This window comes from Ochotona princeps, chromosome 31 (genome assembly GCF_030435755.1).
Source record: "Ochotona princeps isolate mOchPri1 chromosome 31, mOchPri1.hap1, whole genome shotgun sequence".
Classification (NCBI taxonomy): Eukaryota; Metazoa; Chordata; class Mammalia; order Lagomorpha; family Ochotonidae; genus Ochotona; species Ochotona princeps.
In genome coordinates this window covers 10,419,057-10,435,492 of record NC_080862.1, presented here as the reverse complement: position 1 = coordinate 10,435,492, position 16,436 = coordinate 10,419,057, and the positions used below count along the sequence as shown (strand labels likewise).

Genomic DNA, 16,436 nt, shown 5'->3' with positions numbered 1-16,436 from the left:
AGAGGAGGGTGTCAAACGGAACTCAAATGTGGGGCCACACTTCTGCAGCCCTTCAGCGCCATTGCTTCCCGCTCAGCTGCCCTCCCATGAGCTGGAACCACACCACATCCCTGTGAGCAGCCCCCTTTTAGTCATTTGAAGAGCTGTGTGCTTTGCTACTCAGCCTATTTCCATCTCCACAACCTTGAACCAAATGGCGTGCCTGCTGTGAGCTTGAGCTACCCGAGAAAATGCCTGGTCTCTTCTGCTTGGGGACTTGTCTCCACTTAACGTCTTAAATCTTTGTCCAAGTGTATCCAGGAAGTCTTGACTCTGAAGAGTCATCCTTGACCTGTGGCATCTCTCACATGCATGCTGTTGGCTTACAGTGGAGTCGGGTGTGAGAATCAGCCTGCTTACCCTCTCACCCAGGGAATCCTGGTGAACAGCTTGTGACAGCCAAGGGGTGGTATGGTCCTTGAAAGCCGGCAGAGTGGACAAGACGAGGGAGACCCGGGGAAGAAGTCTCAACATCCCTGTCTTGTTCTCCTTATCAGGCTGGCCAAGGGCAAGGACTCAATCTTCAGGAAGCTGCAGCTGTTTCTCCTTCTACAAAGTTTTAGAGCAAAACAGGGCTGCAGAGGTCTACACCCCCACCAGGCTGGAGCCCCCACACCTGGGGTACCAAGCACAAGAGGCATTTCTGAAGCATGAGGTAGCACTAACATTGCAAAAGCACACGTAAACCCCAAAGCTGAGCACACATTTCTCCAGTTTGTGAAGTAGATTAATAGAATAACCAATAAAACATGTATAAAAGCTTTAATTAAATCTGATGAAATAAAACTTCATGTTTTATTTATGGACACTCCCAACATGTAAAGGATTCAGGGGGACATTCATTTTTGCTGCCATTTCGTCCTCATATCTATAATTAAATCCAGGCTGCAGCTCTGGCCCAGAGCAATGCGGCATTTTAAAGCTGGCCTCGGACACTGCCCCTCCACCCCCCACAGCCTGCTTTTAATTATAATTACCATTCCCACTACACAGGAGGCTGATGGCAAAACAAAACCAAAGCATAAAACAAACAAACAAACAATGGGGCCTGGCTATTGGTTTTTTTTTTTTAAGCCGCATGCAGGAGGAGGATCTTGGGCCAGAGGTGCTGCCTGTATTTCCAGTTTTTTTTCCTATACGAAGCGCACAATACCTTCATTTTACTTTTGACATAAAAAAGGACTTCATGAAACAGGACAAAATAACTTATGATTATATGAAACATAACTGTGACAAATCATAAAACTATACATATTAATAGAAAAAAAGTGTACCTAATTCTTTAAAAGATTTATGACAATAAGTACCAGATGTGCCTCTGGAGTAAAGCCGGCCCCATATCCAGGATGACATATGCAGTTCATTTCTTTACGTGAGTATATAGAACTATGAACAAGAGTCTCTGTGAATTATGGGAAACACATTTCCACTTTTTTCCCCCAAAGTGCTTTATGTCAGCAACATTACACAGGATGCTTTGCTGTCTGTACAAAATAAATCTCTTCTTTACACTCAAAATTTCTCCAATGAGTGTTTTTTTTGCCCTCTATCTGTGGCAAAAAGAAAAAAATATATAACCACAGACATTCCATATCACTAACAAAAAGTGCCATTGAAAAAGATACTCTAAAACGATACGGACAAAAGCAGTCAAATAAAACATCAAGGAATTAAATTGAACATTTACAGTCACCAATCCCGATATCCCAAGGCCATCGGAAAGCCGAGGTTCTCGGTTACGGGAGGGAAGAGCTGTTCTCGCACAAAACTGTCTTCCATGGGGACAGCTGGGACTTTGAGAACCACCAAGCAGAACCAAAATTCTGTTATCAGTGGAAGCCAGGTCACAATGTACCACAAAGCCCTCCTTTTCCGTTCTAGAATCACTTCTGTAATTTGTGGGGAGGTACAAGTAAGAAAAAGGAGATAGTCCTCCCCCCGAAGATCACTAAATAAATAATATTTAACAGCTGATCAGAGGACAAATGACAATGGATGGTTTGATGTAGTCCTTTTAGGGAACTGAAACAACGCAGCAAAGGAGCTGCCTCTCTGGATGCATTGATTTATTCATTTATTTTTCACTGTAAGAGGGTAATTGGCTTTGGGCTCTGTGTGTTTCCACAAGCATCAGTCTTCTGATTGTATTGCATTTGGTTTGTATTTGTCACTGGTGTTGTGGAACCAAGGCCAATGACAATCTGTATTCAGAGGTTCATGAGAATGGTTACGTATCAAGATGAAAAGGGTCAGGAAATGGAAGGGAAGGGAAAGGGGTTTTTTTTTGGAAGCTTCTATCTTTACCGTTTCAAAGATAATAATAATAAGAGCATGTACAAATCTTTCACTGTGCAAAAGCCAGAAAGGCACAACATGTAAGGCCACAAGGAGTGTGGGAATGTAGGTAGCAGGTATAGTCTGGAGGGATCCTGCCTGTGTCCTGCCTTGAGTCCCTAATATCAAATGTGGAGCCCTCAGGGAAAACACAGGGGGCCAGTGTGAGCAGGTGCACGGGGCAACATCTGGATTCTTCTGGAGGGGCCGGGGCTGGATGCTGACGAGGCAGAAGGCTCTACAGGGGCTGCTGCGGCTGCTTGGCCTGTCCGTCCCTCCTGCCCAGGCCAGGGAAAACAGGAGCGAAACTGAGATTACACAGGACAGACGCCATCTCCTCTCTCCCTAAAGATGAGAGGAGGTGCATGTTTTCCAGGGTTTAGTTTCTTGCTTCGTCATCCTTCCTTTCTATTGTAAGGAATACACAGCCACTTCCAGGCATTGATGGTCTCTATAAAGAACCTATGGAGTTTTCCTTTTTTTCTAGGGTGGTGGCTGAGGACACTGGAGGGATGCTACTAACGCAGGGGGGAGTTGGCCCACACACGGTCTTGTCTAGGCCAAGCAATCTATGAGTTCTGCAAGGAGCGTGGCATTTTACGTGTGGCCTGAATGCTCCTCGTCCAGGAAGCTTCATTGTGCTTCCTTTTTGTGGTTGTTTTGGTTTGTTTAGTTTGTTTTAGAAGACAGCCCACTAGCTTGAGAAACTAGACTGGTGAGGCACGTGGGACCATGGAAACCCACACTCGATTCTTTATTCATGATCTCATTCTACTTACTGAATGAAATCTGGAACCAAGGAGAACACGGCAGAGTGTACAGCTAGCCTGGAAGGACCGGTCAGGATACAGTCAGAGGATCCCAGGCCTGACATCAAGCTGTCTGAGTGTCTGATGGAAGACTGCAATGAGCTCCGTTTGGCAATGAGCGCTATTTCACTTTTGTTCCCCAAACAGCTCTTAAAAGATAGAAAAGAAACCCTGAAATGGGATGGTCCCAGAATGACAGACCTTATCAAATCTTTATAGTGTTTTGGCTTGTTTTTTATAGCTGGAATGCTTTCCATCGTTTTATAAAGGTGTCACAGAAGTTAACATTCTACTTGGGCTTGACACAAAGTAACCAAGTCTGCTTTGCCTAACTTTTGCCATTATCCGCTCTACCTTCCCAAGAGGCGTTGGTCAGACAAACGGCAGGTAGCATGCATGTCTGAACCACAGTCGAGAAGAAAGTAAGATAATTGCAAAAAAAGAGGCAGAGCAGTGGGTTTCCTGAATGAGGTGAGTAGAGGCTGTATAGAGGACATGATGTCAGGCAGCCCTAGTTTCACGTTCTGAGGCAAGCCAGGCACAAGGGTCTGTTCTTGCACCTGCTGGCACGTCTCAGGTGGAGCCCCAGCATGGAGGTTATGAGTGGAACAGTTCAACAATCTTTTCCTTACAAGGTCTTCTGAGCAGAGTCACTAAACAACCTAGCCATGGAGGTTCGTGCAACAACACTCTTGTGAGTGTGTGTGTGGGGGTACCACCTCACTTCCCTCATGTGGCCTTTGCTGAGTGCCAAGTTAACACTCCAGGGGTAGGGCCAGGCAGAGCAACAGTTGTGGCAAAAATGAATGGAGCTGAGAGGATGAAAGTATCAAGGATTTCCAATCCCCCAAACAGACTCCTAAATACAGATATAAGTCTTGAAGACGCAAACCCAATGCAAGGTTGCTGGAATATAAAACCTTCTTTGACTGTTGGAGAAAGAATGAGAGACAACTGGTTAGCATTGGGATATTTGAGAGGATAACCCAGGGCATTTCCATGAGTTGAGATCGCACTGAGCTTTGGGCATGCACCTCCTTTATGGTGCTTGGCCTGTTGCCACCCAGCAGGTAGGCAGAGCAGCTCAAGGAAGCTCATTTGGCCTCTGCTCACTGGGTTGACCTCCTGTAGCAGGAGCAGGCAGCAAGTGTCATCCCCCAACCTGCACAACCACATGTGTATCGTTTTCCTCGGGGTCCTTAGACGGCTGACAAGCTAGGAAGTAACAGGTATCTGGTAGAGTGACACTCTCAATTCCCTTTGCAAAGATAGTTGTGTGGGTCACTGGGCCCAGGGAACCCCATGAGAGAAGAGCAACCAGAAACATCCCCGGGAAGCCAGCTCTGCCCATCATCCAGTCCTGCCTTTCCAAGGCACAGCCCCATGTTTCTGCAGCTTCCGCTTGCTTCACTGGCATCCTTCTTTTTTGTTTTTCCACGCAGCCGGTGAGAAGATGAAGACAAAAGACCGCAAGCCTTGGAAAGGTTCTGGAGGAGCAGCAGGGGCCGGGAGCACTTCTAGCCTTCAGTATAGATGGAGGAGAGCTGGCTAGGGCAGCGGTCCACAGTACTTATCTGCAAGAACGTGGTGTCTTCAGGCCCGCTCCGAAGTGACTCTCCGAAGAGACTTGAGGAAGCTGATGGCAAATCATACACTATAAGGAACGCACAGAATGTCTGTTAACTCCAGGCATGTCACACCCACCCTGTGTGTTGGGCAGCGATGCAATTCTGCAGAGACCCCCCCCCCATACACACCCTTCACTCCCTGGGGGGCTATGGGGTAGCTTTATCCTTCACGTGGTCTTTGTATTCAGGTACTTCAGTGGGGTGGGAGGCTTACCTGTGGGAAGCTGGCTACAATATAACTCAGTGTAAACTACAGGCTCAGCAGAAGTCAAAGAGGAAAAGTGTTCTGCCGAGAGGTGAGTGTGACCTCCAGAAGGAGATTGTGTCAAAGATGGAGCCACAAAGACAAGGAGGAGACTGCCACAGGAGGAGTAGGCCAAGAACATTCCAGAAGGAGGAAGCAGAGCCAAGAGCCAGACAGAGCCAGAGGGCTCTGTGAAAGCCCAGGTGAGGTCCGAGGGAGGGGGAAACTGTGCAAGAGCAGCTCCGTAGAGTTGGATGAGACCTCACGTGCACGGGACTGTGAATGCGTGGAAACCACTAGAGATGTCTGAGCAGAAAAAGGAAGGACGCCATCCTTCATTTTCAGAAGAATATGCTCATGCCAGAATAGAATGTAGGAAGTAGGATTGTAGTGAGCAGCTTATTGGAAGGTCATGGTCTGGGATCAACAGCACCTGAACTAGGGTGGTGGAGGTAGCCAGGAAAAGGTGATGAGATTTTGGGGGTGATTCAAGAGCATCTGGGGAGGTCAGGTGCTGGGTCCAACCACAGGAAGTCTACCTGCATCTGTCCCTCCTGCCTGCTGGCCCGAGTTCCCAAGTCATCGTCATCTAACACACCTGTAATGCCCGAATGAGTTGAGAAGGCTCTGTGGAAAACATCGAAGCCAGCCTGGCCCATGGACGTGGGGACCAGGCAGTCCTCAAAGGAAGGCACCGCACTGCACGAGCTGACGGGCGGCCCAGTTCTCTGTGAGTCAGGGTAGTGTGGAGGACACAAGGTCTGCAGCTGTCCATAAAAACCTGCAAGGCACAACACGATACTGAGCTATGGCATGGCACAGGTTCTGGAGATGGTCCCCTTCTGGTAAGAACTGCATTCAGCCTGGCTTAACAAGACCACCTTTAGCTTTTGGTTTAAAATATTTATTTGAAAGTGTGTGTGTGTGTGTGTGTGTGTGTGTGTGTGTGTGTGTGAGACAGAGAGACAGACAGAGAGAGAGAGAGAGCGTGAGAGAGCGCTGCCATCCACTGGTTTACTTCCCAAATGACTACAGTGACTGGGGCTGGGCCTAAAGCCTGAGCCAGGAGTTTCATCCAGATCTCCCAGGCAGGGAACTGAATCAGAAATGGAGTAGATGGGACACAAATTAGTGCCCATACGGCGTTCCCAGCAGCACAGGCCATGGCCTTACCAACGAACCTAAAACTCTGGTCTCACACCTTTAGCTTTTAAAGTCTCTTGTCAAGTCTTCCAAACCTTTGGGGTTCATCTACTTTTGAAGAATCTCCAAAGCTTACAGGCTGAAGTTGTTTTTATTTCATGCCCTAGTACTTGAGCAGTTGGGTTCTATACTTACTCTGAACTGTATTTGCAAGAAGAGGATGTTCTTCCTCCCACCAAATTTGAAATTCTTGTTTCCCCCTAACTTGTTTCAGTCTATAGTCTGTTTTCACAATTGCTAGGAACTTGTAGAATGCTCTTAGATCCATCCATTCCTCTTTGTAATAGATAAATGTGAACCCATTTATTCCCTGCGTGGAACAGGTGCATGCTATCACAGAGACGGACGTGCTGCAATTTGCTCAGCTATTATTATTGCTGACCGCTGTGACAAACGGGAAGACTCAAAGTGGATAAATAATTTAAAGAAATATGAAGGAAGATTTCCATGACATAGAAAAAGAATAGTCTCTGAAAAGAAATACCAAGAATTTCATAACTTAATTTTACCTGTCATCTTCTATTTTGTCTCACTCAACAGTTTTTGTTGATGTCCTATCCAAGATACCTTCCCCATACTCAGCTCATTTAAGTCAATGGATTTATCTTTTTTTGGTGAGGGACTACCAAAAGCTTTAAAAATACATTAAGAAAATATTAATCTCGTACCTTATGCAAAGGAGAGCTGTAGCCTCTGAGCTTTCTAACTTCTCATTTGGTGGTATCTATTTCCTTAACCGGAAATTGCGAATGTTACTCTCCACTTCCCAGGACTACTGGGAAGATTGAGTCACTGGATAAAAATATTCATTTTTAAAAAGTTTTGTTTACTTATTTTTATTCAAAGCCTATAAGACACAGAGCTCTTCCACTTGTGGATTCACTCCACACATGTGCACAACAGCTAGGGTTGGGCCAGGCCAGAGCCAAGAGTGTGGAATTCCATCTAGGTCTCCCACATGGGTGGCAGCGACTCTAGCACATGGACCAGCATTTGCTTTCCAGAGCTTACTTTCCAGCAGGAGTTGTAACTGGTAGCAAATAGAATAAAAGGCATTTGGAAAACAGCTAGACAGCCTGTCTCTACACACTTAAAAATACTCTGATTCCTGGAGTTGGGGTTTCACTTCTTAAGAGGGTTTCCTAAGTGTATATTCTGAGGAACACATGAAATGCTGCCTAGAGACCATATTAGACCACCAAAGAGTTAAATGGACAGTCATAGGAGACAGTTCAATGATAGTGTGGTACTTATATGACACAGACAATGGACAGCCATTAAGAGAATGCTTAGGAGTTTTTAAGAATACAGAAACACTGTTACACAATTAAAGGGAGAAAGATTAAAAACAAAATGAATATAAAGACTAGGCTCAACTAACCAGAAGCCTATACATAAGATACAGATGGCAAGACACCAAATCTATGCTTGTTTCTGTATACCTTTCATTTTTTCTTTTTTGCCTTTATGTTTTTTTGAAATTTAACAGTGATGAAAAGCAAGTGAGGGCAGATTTCCTAGGTTCAACTGTTAGCTCCAACCATTTGCTAACTAGATGGTTACACTCAATTTCTTGGTCACTCAGTTTTCTAACTCGCAAAATAGGTGCAATAGTAGCAAATGCATGTATCTGATTAAGTTTAATGATGATTGAATGAACTAACGTTTACATATCACATAGTGTGAGGATATTGTTGTATAATTCTTATAAATCACATGCTTTGATTGCAATTTACATAATACATTTGTTAAATAAACGTGAAGCTTTTTAAATATAACAATGTAGTGCTAAAAATAAAATAGGGTCTATAAACAGTATAAAAGGCAGTATCTACATCCTTCGAACAAATGTCAGAACACACCAGGTGGCACACGGCACACTCCAGGTCCTAGGTAAAGTGTTCCCTAATACTCTTATCCCTTTTGAGATTCAAGTTGTGTAACCTCTTGCGCAAGGCTTTGAGGTCATGTACTAATTGGTACACATCAGGTTTCATCATTTACTCCAGTGGGAGCTCAAAAGAGCAACAAGCTCGAGGCAGCTGGAATGTGGAGTTGTATGTTTAAGTAGTTCCTTGAACTGATTTTGACTTTGGGTACATGGTAGCATGGCACATGAAAACAGGACATGAACATCAGGGAAAAAATTACTATGAACCACTGCCACACGTCAGTTAGAATGTAGGGCTTCTCTCTGAACCAAAAGATAATATATGTTCTCTGAAGTAACACTGGTTTCACTCACATGTGTCACTCCTAAGTTTCCTGATAGCAGTTCACAGTGTAATATAGTCTTCCAAGAAGAGCAGACATTTTTCACTAAATTTCTACAACTCCCCACACAGAGACATTAATCATTAAGGGACAATGATAGAGATCTCACTGATGCTTTGTGAAAACCAGTTCATTTTCCCATTCCTACTTTCCTTTTTTTTTTCCTCCAGAAAGATTAGAAATGTCACATGGCTTCCATCTATATTGGGTGATGCAGTGTGTATAAGTATAAACATTTGGTAAAATTCACTTGATGAAGTTCAAAATTAAACCCAACATTCTGGGTGCCCTTTCCTAGTCTGGTTTTGAGCGAGTGAACAAGTAGACTATAATTTTTGCCTTTGGGTTTCTTGGCTGCCACAGGAAACTGTCAAAACCAGAATGCCCCCGCAAGCATGTTTTATCACTCTAACAGCCAACTCAAGAAAAGAAAATCCTCTTTATTAAATCCCTCACTCCAAGTAGCCAGTTACTGGAGACGCCAACTGTGCCCATGTGGATGGCTGTGGCCACTCAAATCAGTTTTAACATTTCCATAAAACGAATAAAAAAATTTAATACTTCCACCATGAAGATATTACAACACACACAAACCCAAGGGAAACCCAATTTAATTTCTGATGAATGACTTCTGTATTCCAAGGGTTGGATTTCATGTGGCACATTTGGAAAAAAAACTCTACTTCTCGGACCCAAAGCAAAATGTTAACACATTTCATGGGCATAGAAGCTAAGAGGAATGGTAAGGCCAGCCAACTTGTCAGTCAGTCAATAATAAGACACCTAGTGCTGGTTTGGATGTTATTGGAGAGATCAAAGAAATAGAGGGAAAAAACTCATTGTGGAGAGAGAAAACTGCATTTACAACAGCGTAAGAACATATACATAAATATATACATGAGCAGTAAATGGTAGTGGCCACATTTAGTTCTAAGATTTGCCCCATTCCACTTGAGAAGTCATTTGACCTCTGAGAATGCTGGAAGGGAGAAACTTGTACACGAACTCATTCTACTTAAACTATTGCTCTGGAAAGTCAAGAAGAATCACCCCACAATTTCAACCTGAAGGAAGGCTCATTTTTTAACTCCTAAACACAATTTCCTTCTGAAAACGGTTTTTCCAGTCATAAAAAACATTTGGGGCTAGAGTAGAAGATGTACATAATTCATAAGCAAAGACAGGAAATATTACTTCTAGGATTCAGAAATGCACAAAACAAGATACAAAATCTTATATCCTGTTTTCTCCCTTACGTAATCTATGTGTTTCTTCATCCGTCCTATCATCGGTTCCTAAAAGTGTTTTTCTTAGTTAAATGAGGGCACTGATGGCTATGAGCATAGGATTCATTCAAGAGTTCAGAGTTACTCTTGCTGTTAGATAAGGTAGCCTCATGATCCTGGGTGTGGACTTCCTTACCGAAATGGAAGGGAGAAGGCTAACCTAGCCGAGACAGGAGTTACATAATCGGGTGTGACCAGAAAACATTCTCTAGGGTACTGCTGTTTCATTGAACTACTCTGATGAATGCAGTATTCTTTACCTGTGCTGTCCAAACCAACAGCTTGGGGTGTGATTCATGAGCACTTGAAATGTGGCTAGCGCAACTGAAAAAACAGACTTAATTTTACTCAACTTAAACTCATTAAATAGCCACCCACACGTGGCTCATGGGTACTGCACGATGGATTCCCAGGGTTAGTTACTTGGTTTCAGGAATGTTTTGGTTAAATTCCTGAAAAAAAAAACCAAATAACTAAGAATTCCATCTAAATGATTTCTTAAAACTCCAGGCCTTCAAGATGTGAAGCAGTATCATAAATTATTTATTCCCACTTAAAGGTATACTACTTCAATCTTCGAGAGAAGGACCAAGTACAAGCACATTAGTAAATAGTGGTCACTCCCAAGCCTTGGGAGACTGAATGTTTTTAAAGGTTTAACCTGCCAGGGCCTATGAGCCTTCCTGGAGAAACTGCTTTTCCTCTTGGAAGTGGCAGAAAGAGTGCACTGGAGTGGTGACATGCCCAAGACATCTCCACTGTTTGTACCTCCTGGTGATGTCAATAGACAAGGCTGTGTATATGCAAAGAAGGATATAAATAATATCAACCTGAGCCTTGTCATGGTACTAAGTCAAGAACTGGACACTTAGTAATTGTTGATGTCGTTGACGGCTTCACAAAATCAACTACTTTTTCTCTGTTCATATGGGGCTGTCGAAATACCACCGAATTCTAGGCACCAGGAAAATAAAACAAAAGCAAAAGCAATAACTTGTCAGAATTGAGACACCATGCAGAATTGAGACTGACCTTTAGCCTGGATCGTGACATCAACGCACAGGTCCAGGCAGCTCACGTGTGGCAGAACCACTGCTCCTCTGAAGGTGTGGCCTACTCAGGCTAAGAAGGGTCCTCTGTGAAGTCCCTCACATGACAGCATTGAGGGCAATTGCTCCAAGGCCCCTCTACAGCTTCATATGGGAAAACCCTTCAGCTTCTGTGTGGTCAAACTATCAATTCAAATTCAAGGACCTAGGCCCTGTACTTTAGTCATTCAGTCATTCCTCAAACCTCAAGAGTGAACACTGACTAATGTACTAATAGCTTACCTTTGTTGCTATTATATTTTTTGTAAATGAATGGTCCTTATTTGCAAATACTGGTAAGGCAGCGACAAAGATGAAAGAGGGGCGGTAGGGACTATACAGTGTAGCATGCTGAGCCTATGTCTAACGCTTAGTTCACAATCAATGTCACTTATCATTTTTCCTTTCCTAATCTTCACAAGCTTTTCGCGTCTACACTTCCACTCGCTCAGGAACAATTTATTAAGCATTTAATCAAGAGCTAATGGCAGAGTGGTAAATAAAACACAGCTCAGCTTTGGTTACAGCTAACATTTCCGTGTAAGCTAAACATTTCAGAGGAGAAAAAAAAAACAGACATAGAAGTGACAAGTCAAGTATTATACGTGACAACAGAAACGAAATTTTCTTTAAGGGATATGAAAGATATGTAGGTTTTATCACTGGCATGCACTGGAGACGGGAAGAATGAACAGTCAACAAAGAGGTTGTGACTACAGGTTATCCTGCCTGACACCATCCCACCATGCAAGGTGCAACAGTCCCCTCACAGTTCTGCCAAGGACCAGCCCTGGCAGAGTAGTTTCTGCAAGTGGCACTAAACAGTGGAAGCAGAATGAACAGCTATTAGAGGTGAGGCAGTGCTGGCAGCCCCTCCACTTCTCGGAGGTAAGGCTGTTTGCCTGCCAAGTGGAAGGAAGAATGTACCTTTATGGCTTTGCGACTCCCATTAGTTTTCCACAGTGACTATAACTTTGTGGGTTACTTTAGGAAGTATCGAGTTTTTGGGCCTCCGTTGTATGAACACTGCACATGCAGGGACAGGGCTGAGCCCAAGTGTGGAGTAAATGGACTGGAAGCAGAGCCGCATAGATGACGGACAGACAAGAGCATGAATCAAACAAGTCAGGCTTCCTTTGCTGCCTAAGGATCCCTGTGTTCTGGGCTCTACGGAGTCCCCTCTCCTACTTTCTGGGGACGCCTGACTGGCCCCTTTAGATACCTTCTCTGATCTGTGACAGAAATCAATAAGGAATAAAATATTGATAAATCTCCATTGAAGTCCTTAAGGGACAGCAAAATACAATCTTTGAAGTCAGTGGTTCCCAGTCACATTCTTTACGTTCATAGTTAACGTAGAAAATCATCACTGGCTGCATACGTAGCAGCTTAGCATTAGCACAATGCAGACACAGCTTCTCACTTGCCATCGGACACTTCCATCTTTCATGTACATCGTTCAAACCACGCTTTCACTTTACTGATGAAGAAATGAAAATAGAACTGTTGCATACTTCGCCATTATCACCAATAACTGTTCACACGATACCAAATCAGAAGTGAAAATCTTTAATCATTCCCATCTCTCTAAATACCCACAGAGTTGGAGTTATTTATGAATGTACCATTCGTTTTATAAAACATGGGCAGTAAGATAAAAATTGTGATTGCTATCTCCTAAATCAAGATCTTTTTTCAGTTTTAATTAAAAAGTATTCATTTGAGAGGGAGAGAGAGAGAGAGAGAGAGAGAGAGAGAGAGAGAGAGAGAGAAACAGTTATCATCTGCTAGTTCACCAGTGCGCTCCCCAGATGCTTACAGTAGATGTGCCTGGTCTATATTGAAGCCAGAACTCCATCTGGGTCTCTTAAGTGGATGGTAGGGATCCAGATACTCAAGTCAACACTACTGCCTCTGAGGGTTTGTTTTAATAACCACCTGGAATCAGAAGGCCAACTCCAAATCAGGAGTGCCAACCCAGGTGCTGGAATATGGGACTATCACATCCTCATTGGCTGGCCCCAGCACAGCTTTCCTACCAGCATTCCCTTGCTTTAGCATTTTCATAGGAAGTTTGGGTCTTACTTTATTTGCATTGTTCAGGCTATTTTACATGGAGAATCTCCAGTCCTCCAAAAACAGTAAATAGTAATGTCTCCAGTTTACAAAGAAATACTGAAATTGAATTTACTTATCCAAAATTCTCAGAGCTACCAAATTTGAAAAGCAGGACCTAAATCGTGCCCATTTTAATTACAAAATGGATATAGATCCTTCCTCTCACCCCTCTCGAGCCCTTGCTCCATCCCAATCGGGTCTTGGGTTCATGAAGGCTTAAACACAATCCTGGTATTTTTCTTGAGGACCTCAGTTGTAAGATGACAGGCAAAGTTCTTCATAGTAGATCAACGTTTTCCAAGAATAGCTTTTCTCCTTTGAAGGTGGGGATGGAGTGTCTTGAGTTAATGAGCAACTATGATAAAATGATTTAACCACTGAAAAAATTCGAAAAACTCTCAAGAGTTGAAATAGGGATTTCTTATTGCTGATGATCTGGTTCAGCCACTATTCAATGAGCAACTTGGATCTGAATTGGAATCTGGCATGCGTCATGAATCAGCTTAGTTATATGATAAATGGCTTTCTTTCTTGCACTTCATTTTCTCTGCAAATAATAGCTGCTTTACAGGATTATGGAAAACATTAAATTTACAATGTTTATGAAATCATTAAGTGCAGTTCCTGGTCCACAGAAGTACATGGTAGCAATTATATTGCCATGAAATAAGTTTAGAAATATTTACAAGTTTTATATAACACATAATCAGTTCAGCACTTCTTTCCTCCTATAACTTACCACCCTTAAGTATAAAAGGACGCTGCTCTCAAAGTGCAAATCTCCATGACCGGGTTGTTACTTTTGCCTTGACACATGCTCTTTATTTTTTTTCTGTTTGTATGTGTGAATTTGAGAAGTGGAGAGATACACAGCACGGGACGGAGTTTTCTCCCATCAACTGGACCAGTTCCTCAAATGTTCACAAAACCCAGGGCTGTCTCAAAGGCTGAATCCAAGGTCCAGGAGTTCACCCCAGGTCTCCCACGTGGGTCCTAGGGATCTAACTACTGAAGCTGCCACCTCCCAGCGTTCACACTGGTGGAAAGCTGGGAGCTGAGGTGGAGCTGGGGCTTGAAGTCCAGCATTCTGACATAGGATGTGGGAGTAGCGTCCACGTGTGGATAGACACAGTTGTAATAAAACTATTCCGTGAATCCTGATGTTGAGAAAGCGTATTTGGAATTTACATTAACAGAGGCTCCTATGGTAGTCGAATCGTCAAAGTGGGATGGGGAAGAATCACCGGAAGCAAATGAAAGGCACTCAAATCCCAGGTGCCTAGGACTTGCCTTTCTCCCTCCATCACCCACTGCCCACTCCCTAGGACCCAAAACTCCTGCACACAAAACAGAGGTCAAGGAAGCACGGAAGGGCCAACATTTCATACCTGATGGTGGTGAGAGGCAATCCTGCCTACCTTGTCAAGGTCAGTAAGAATGAGTTGGGATTTTTTTTTTTATGAGTGAGAACCACTTGTCACCAGCACAAGTATTATCCGTATTGGATGGCTTTAAGTACCAAATAAAACGGTATATGTGAGAACACCAGGTTCATAGTAAAATCAACTGAAAATCATAGATCCCATGGTCTCGTTACGAGTCCCACATTGCTCTGTAATTCATTCATCGCATTTTCTCTGGATATAAAGATAAAATCTGTGTATGATTGCCTTGGCTTTCTTCCCACGAAGCTCACAGGCGACCTGTGATGCAGAGATGCCTGGATACAAAGCAAGGTTAAGGGAAGCATGGCAAGGCGTGGCTTCTGTCTGTACAAGCAAACTTCTGACCCAGCAGAAGACTCCGAGCAAGACTTAAAGCGATGTTATGGGAAACACTCTGACAGCATTCCCTCAGCCTCCCCTGACATCTAGGCAGATTTTTTGATGCAGTTTAAGTCATGTTGTACCTACAGCACTTCCCCCAAGAAGCAGGGGAGAAAGAAGCTGCAATGTTACTTACACTTTTGGTCATAGGTGAACCGCTTTTCTTTGGAGCATCTCTGACTGAGGTATCATGAAAGGCAGTGATGGGTCCCCTAGGCCAATGAGTTTCAAAAATGTTTTATTTTGTTAATAGTAATAATACATATTATAGGATACCATGTGACATTTCTTTTTTTTTTTTTCACTTTTTTTGCACGCAGAGGCCAGTAATGATGATGAAAGCGGGTACCACCAGTCACACTTGCACCAGGCAGATCATGCCAAGTGTTATGGCAGACCCAGCGAATCAGAATCTCTGGAGAGAGGCCAGGAAATCTTCATGGATACAGCTTTAGCACCCAGAACAAGATTGGACAGTTAGTAGCAGCTGAATATTTGAGAACAAATAAATGAATGGGTAAATGATTTTCACAGTTGAAGACTTTGGCGAACATGTTGGAAGTGAGAAGTGTCCAAACTGAGCTCAAAGATGCAGATCTGTGAACCTTAGAGTCATTTTTACAGAAAATAGTGTGACTCCCACTCCCACCACTGCTTCTTCTTTAATGGAGGAAGAAACAAAGATGAATCACACCCTGGGTCCCCTGCAAGTGACCTGCTGGGTTCTGCGGCCCTGAATCACTCTTGTCACAGGATGCCAGGAAGGCACTGGGTCTGGGGCTAAAGAGAGGCAGGCAGAAAAATCAATCTATGCAACATCCAAGATGATTCAACTATTCTGAGCACCATCTCAAAACAGGAATGGACATCTCTTTCCCATCTTCTTCATAAGATGACAGTGAGGATTCCGGTATTCAGCCAACAAATGATTCACTGACTGGTTTCTGCATCATTATCAGGCACTGATTTAAAGCTGGGTATGTAGAGGTACTTTACAGTCACTGGCACCATGGAATGGCGGGTAAAGTCACCACCGTGGCACGGGCATTCCTTGTGGGCAGGGACTTTGCAAATGGGTTGCTCCCCTTCCCTGGCAGCTCCCTGATGTTGTGCTTGGAAAGGCAGTGGAAGATAGCTCAAGTGCTTGGGCCTCTGCAGCAGGTGAAGACCTGAAGCAGCTCCTGGCTCCTGAATTCTGACTGGCCTATTTCCAGCTGTTGAAGCCATCTGGGGAATAAACCAAGGGGATGGAGATCTCTCTCTCTCTCTCTCTCTCCCCCTCTGCCTCTTTCCTCTTCTCTCTGTAACTCTGCCTTTCAAATAAACACATTTTAAAAATAAAACAATAATTTCTGCAACATTTATTGCAATATAAACGTGGATCACGTCACTGACATTGAAAAAAAAGCTACATCTGTCCAGACCCACAGGTACAAAGGACTGCGGGTAATTACTTTGCTAATTCAAACACCTTGAAACCCTTGGCCCCAGTGACAGGGAATTTAAGAATTTTCTTTGGGATGTGTGACATGAGGTTGGGCTTGGTAAAGCAATGCAAGCAGGGCGGAGTTAGTGGTCACACTTAAA

General features: G+C 43.6%; 1 protein-coding gene across 2 annotated transcripts in view; it reads right to left on the bottom strand.

Moving 5' to 3' along the window:
* Positions 1 to 4,301: 4,301 nt before the first annotated feature.
* GLIS3 (GLIS family zinc finger 3) overlaps positions 4,302 to 16,436 on the bottom strand; it is a 394,973-nt gene continuing 382,838 nt past the window's right edge. For both annotated transcript variants that reach the window (XM_036496801.2, XM_058657335.1), the window contains 2 exons: positions 5,653 to 5,835; positions 4,302 to 4,836 (listed from right to left, as the gene is read on the bottom strand). In XM_036496801.2, the coding sequence (XP_036352694.2) occupies positions 4,700 to 4,836; positions 5,653 to 5,835 (320 nt within the window). In that variant the 3' untranslated portion in view covers positions 4,302 to 4,699. The remainder of the gene's footprint in view (positions 4,837 to 5,652; positions 5,836 to 16,436) is intronic.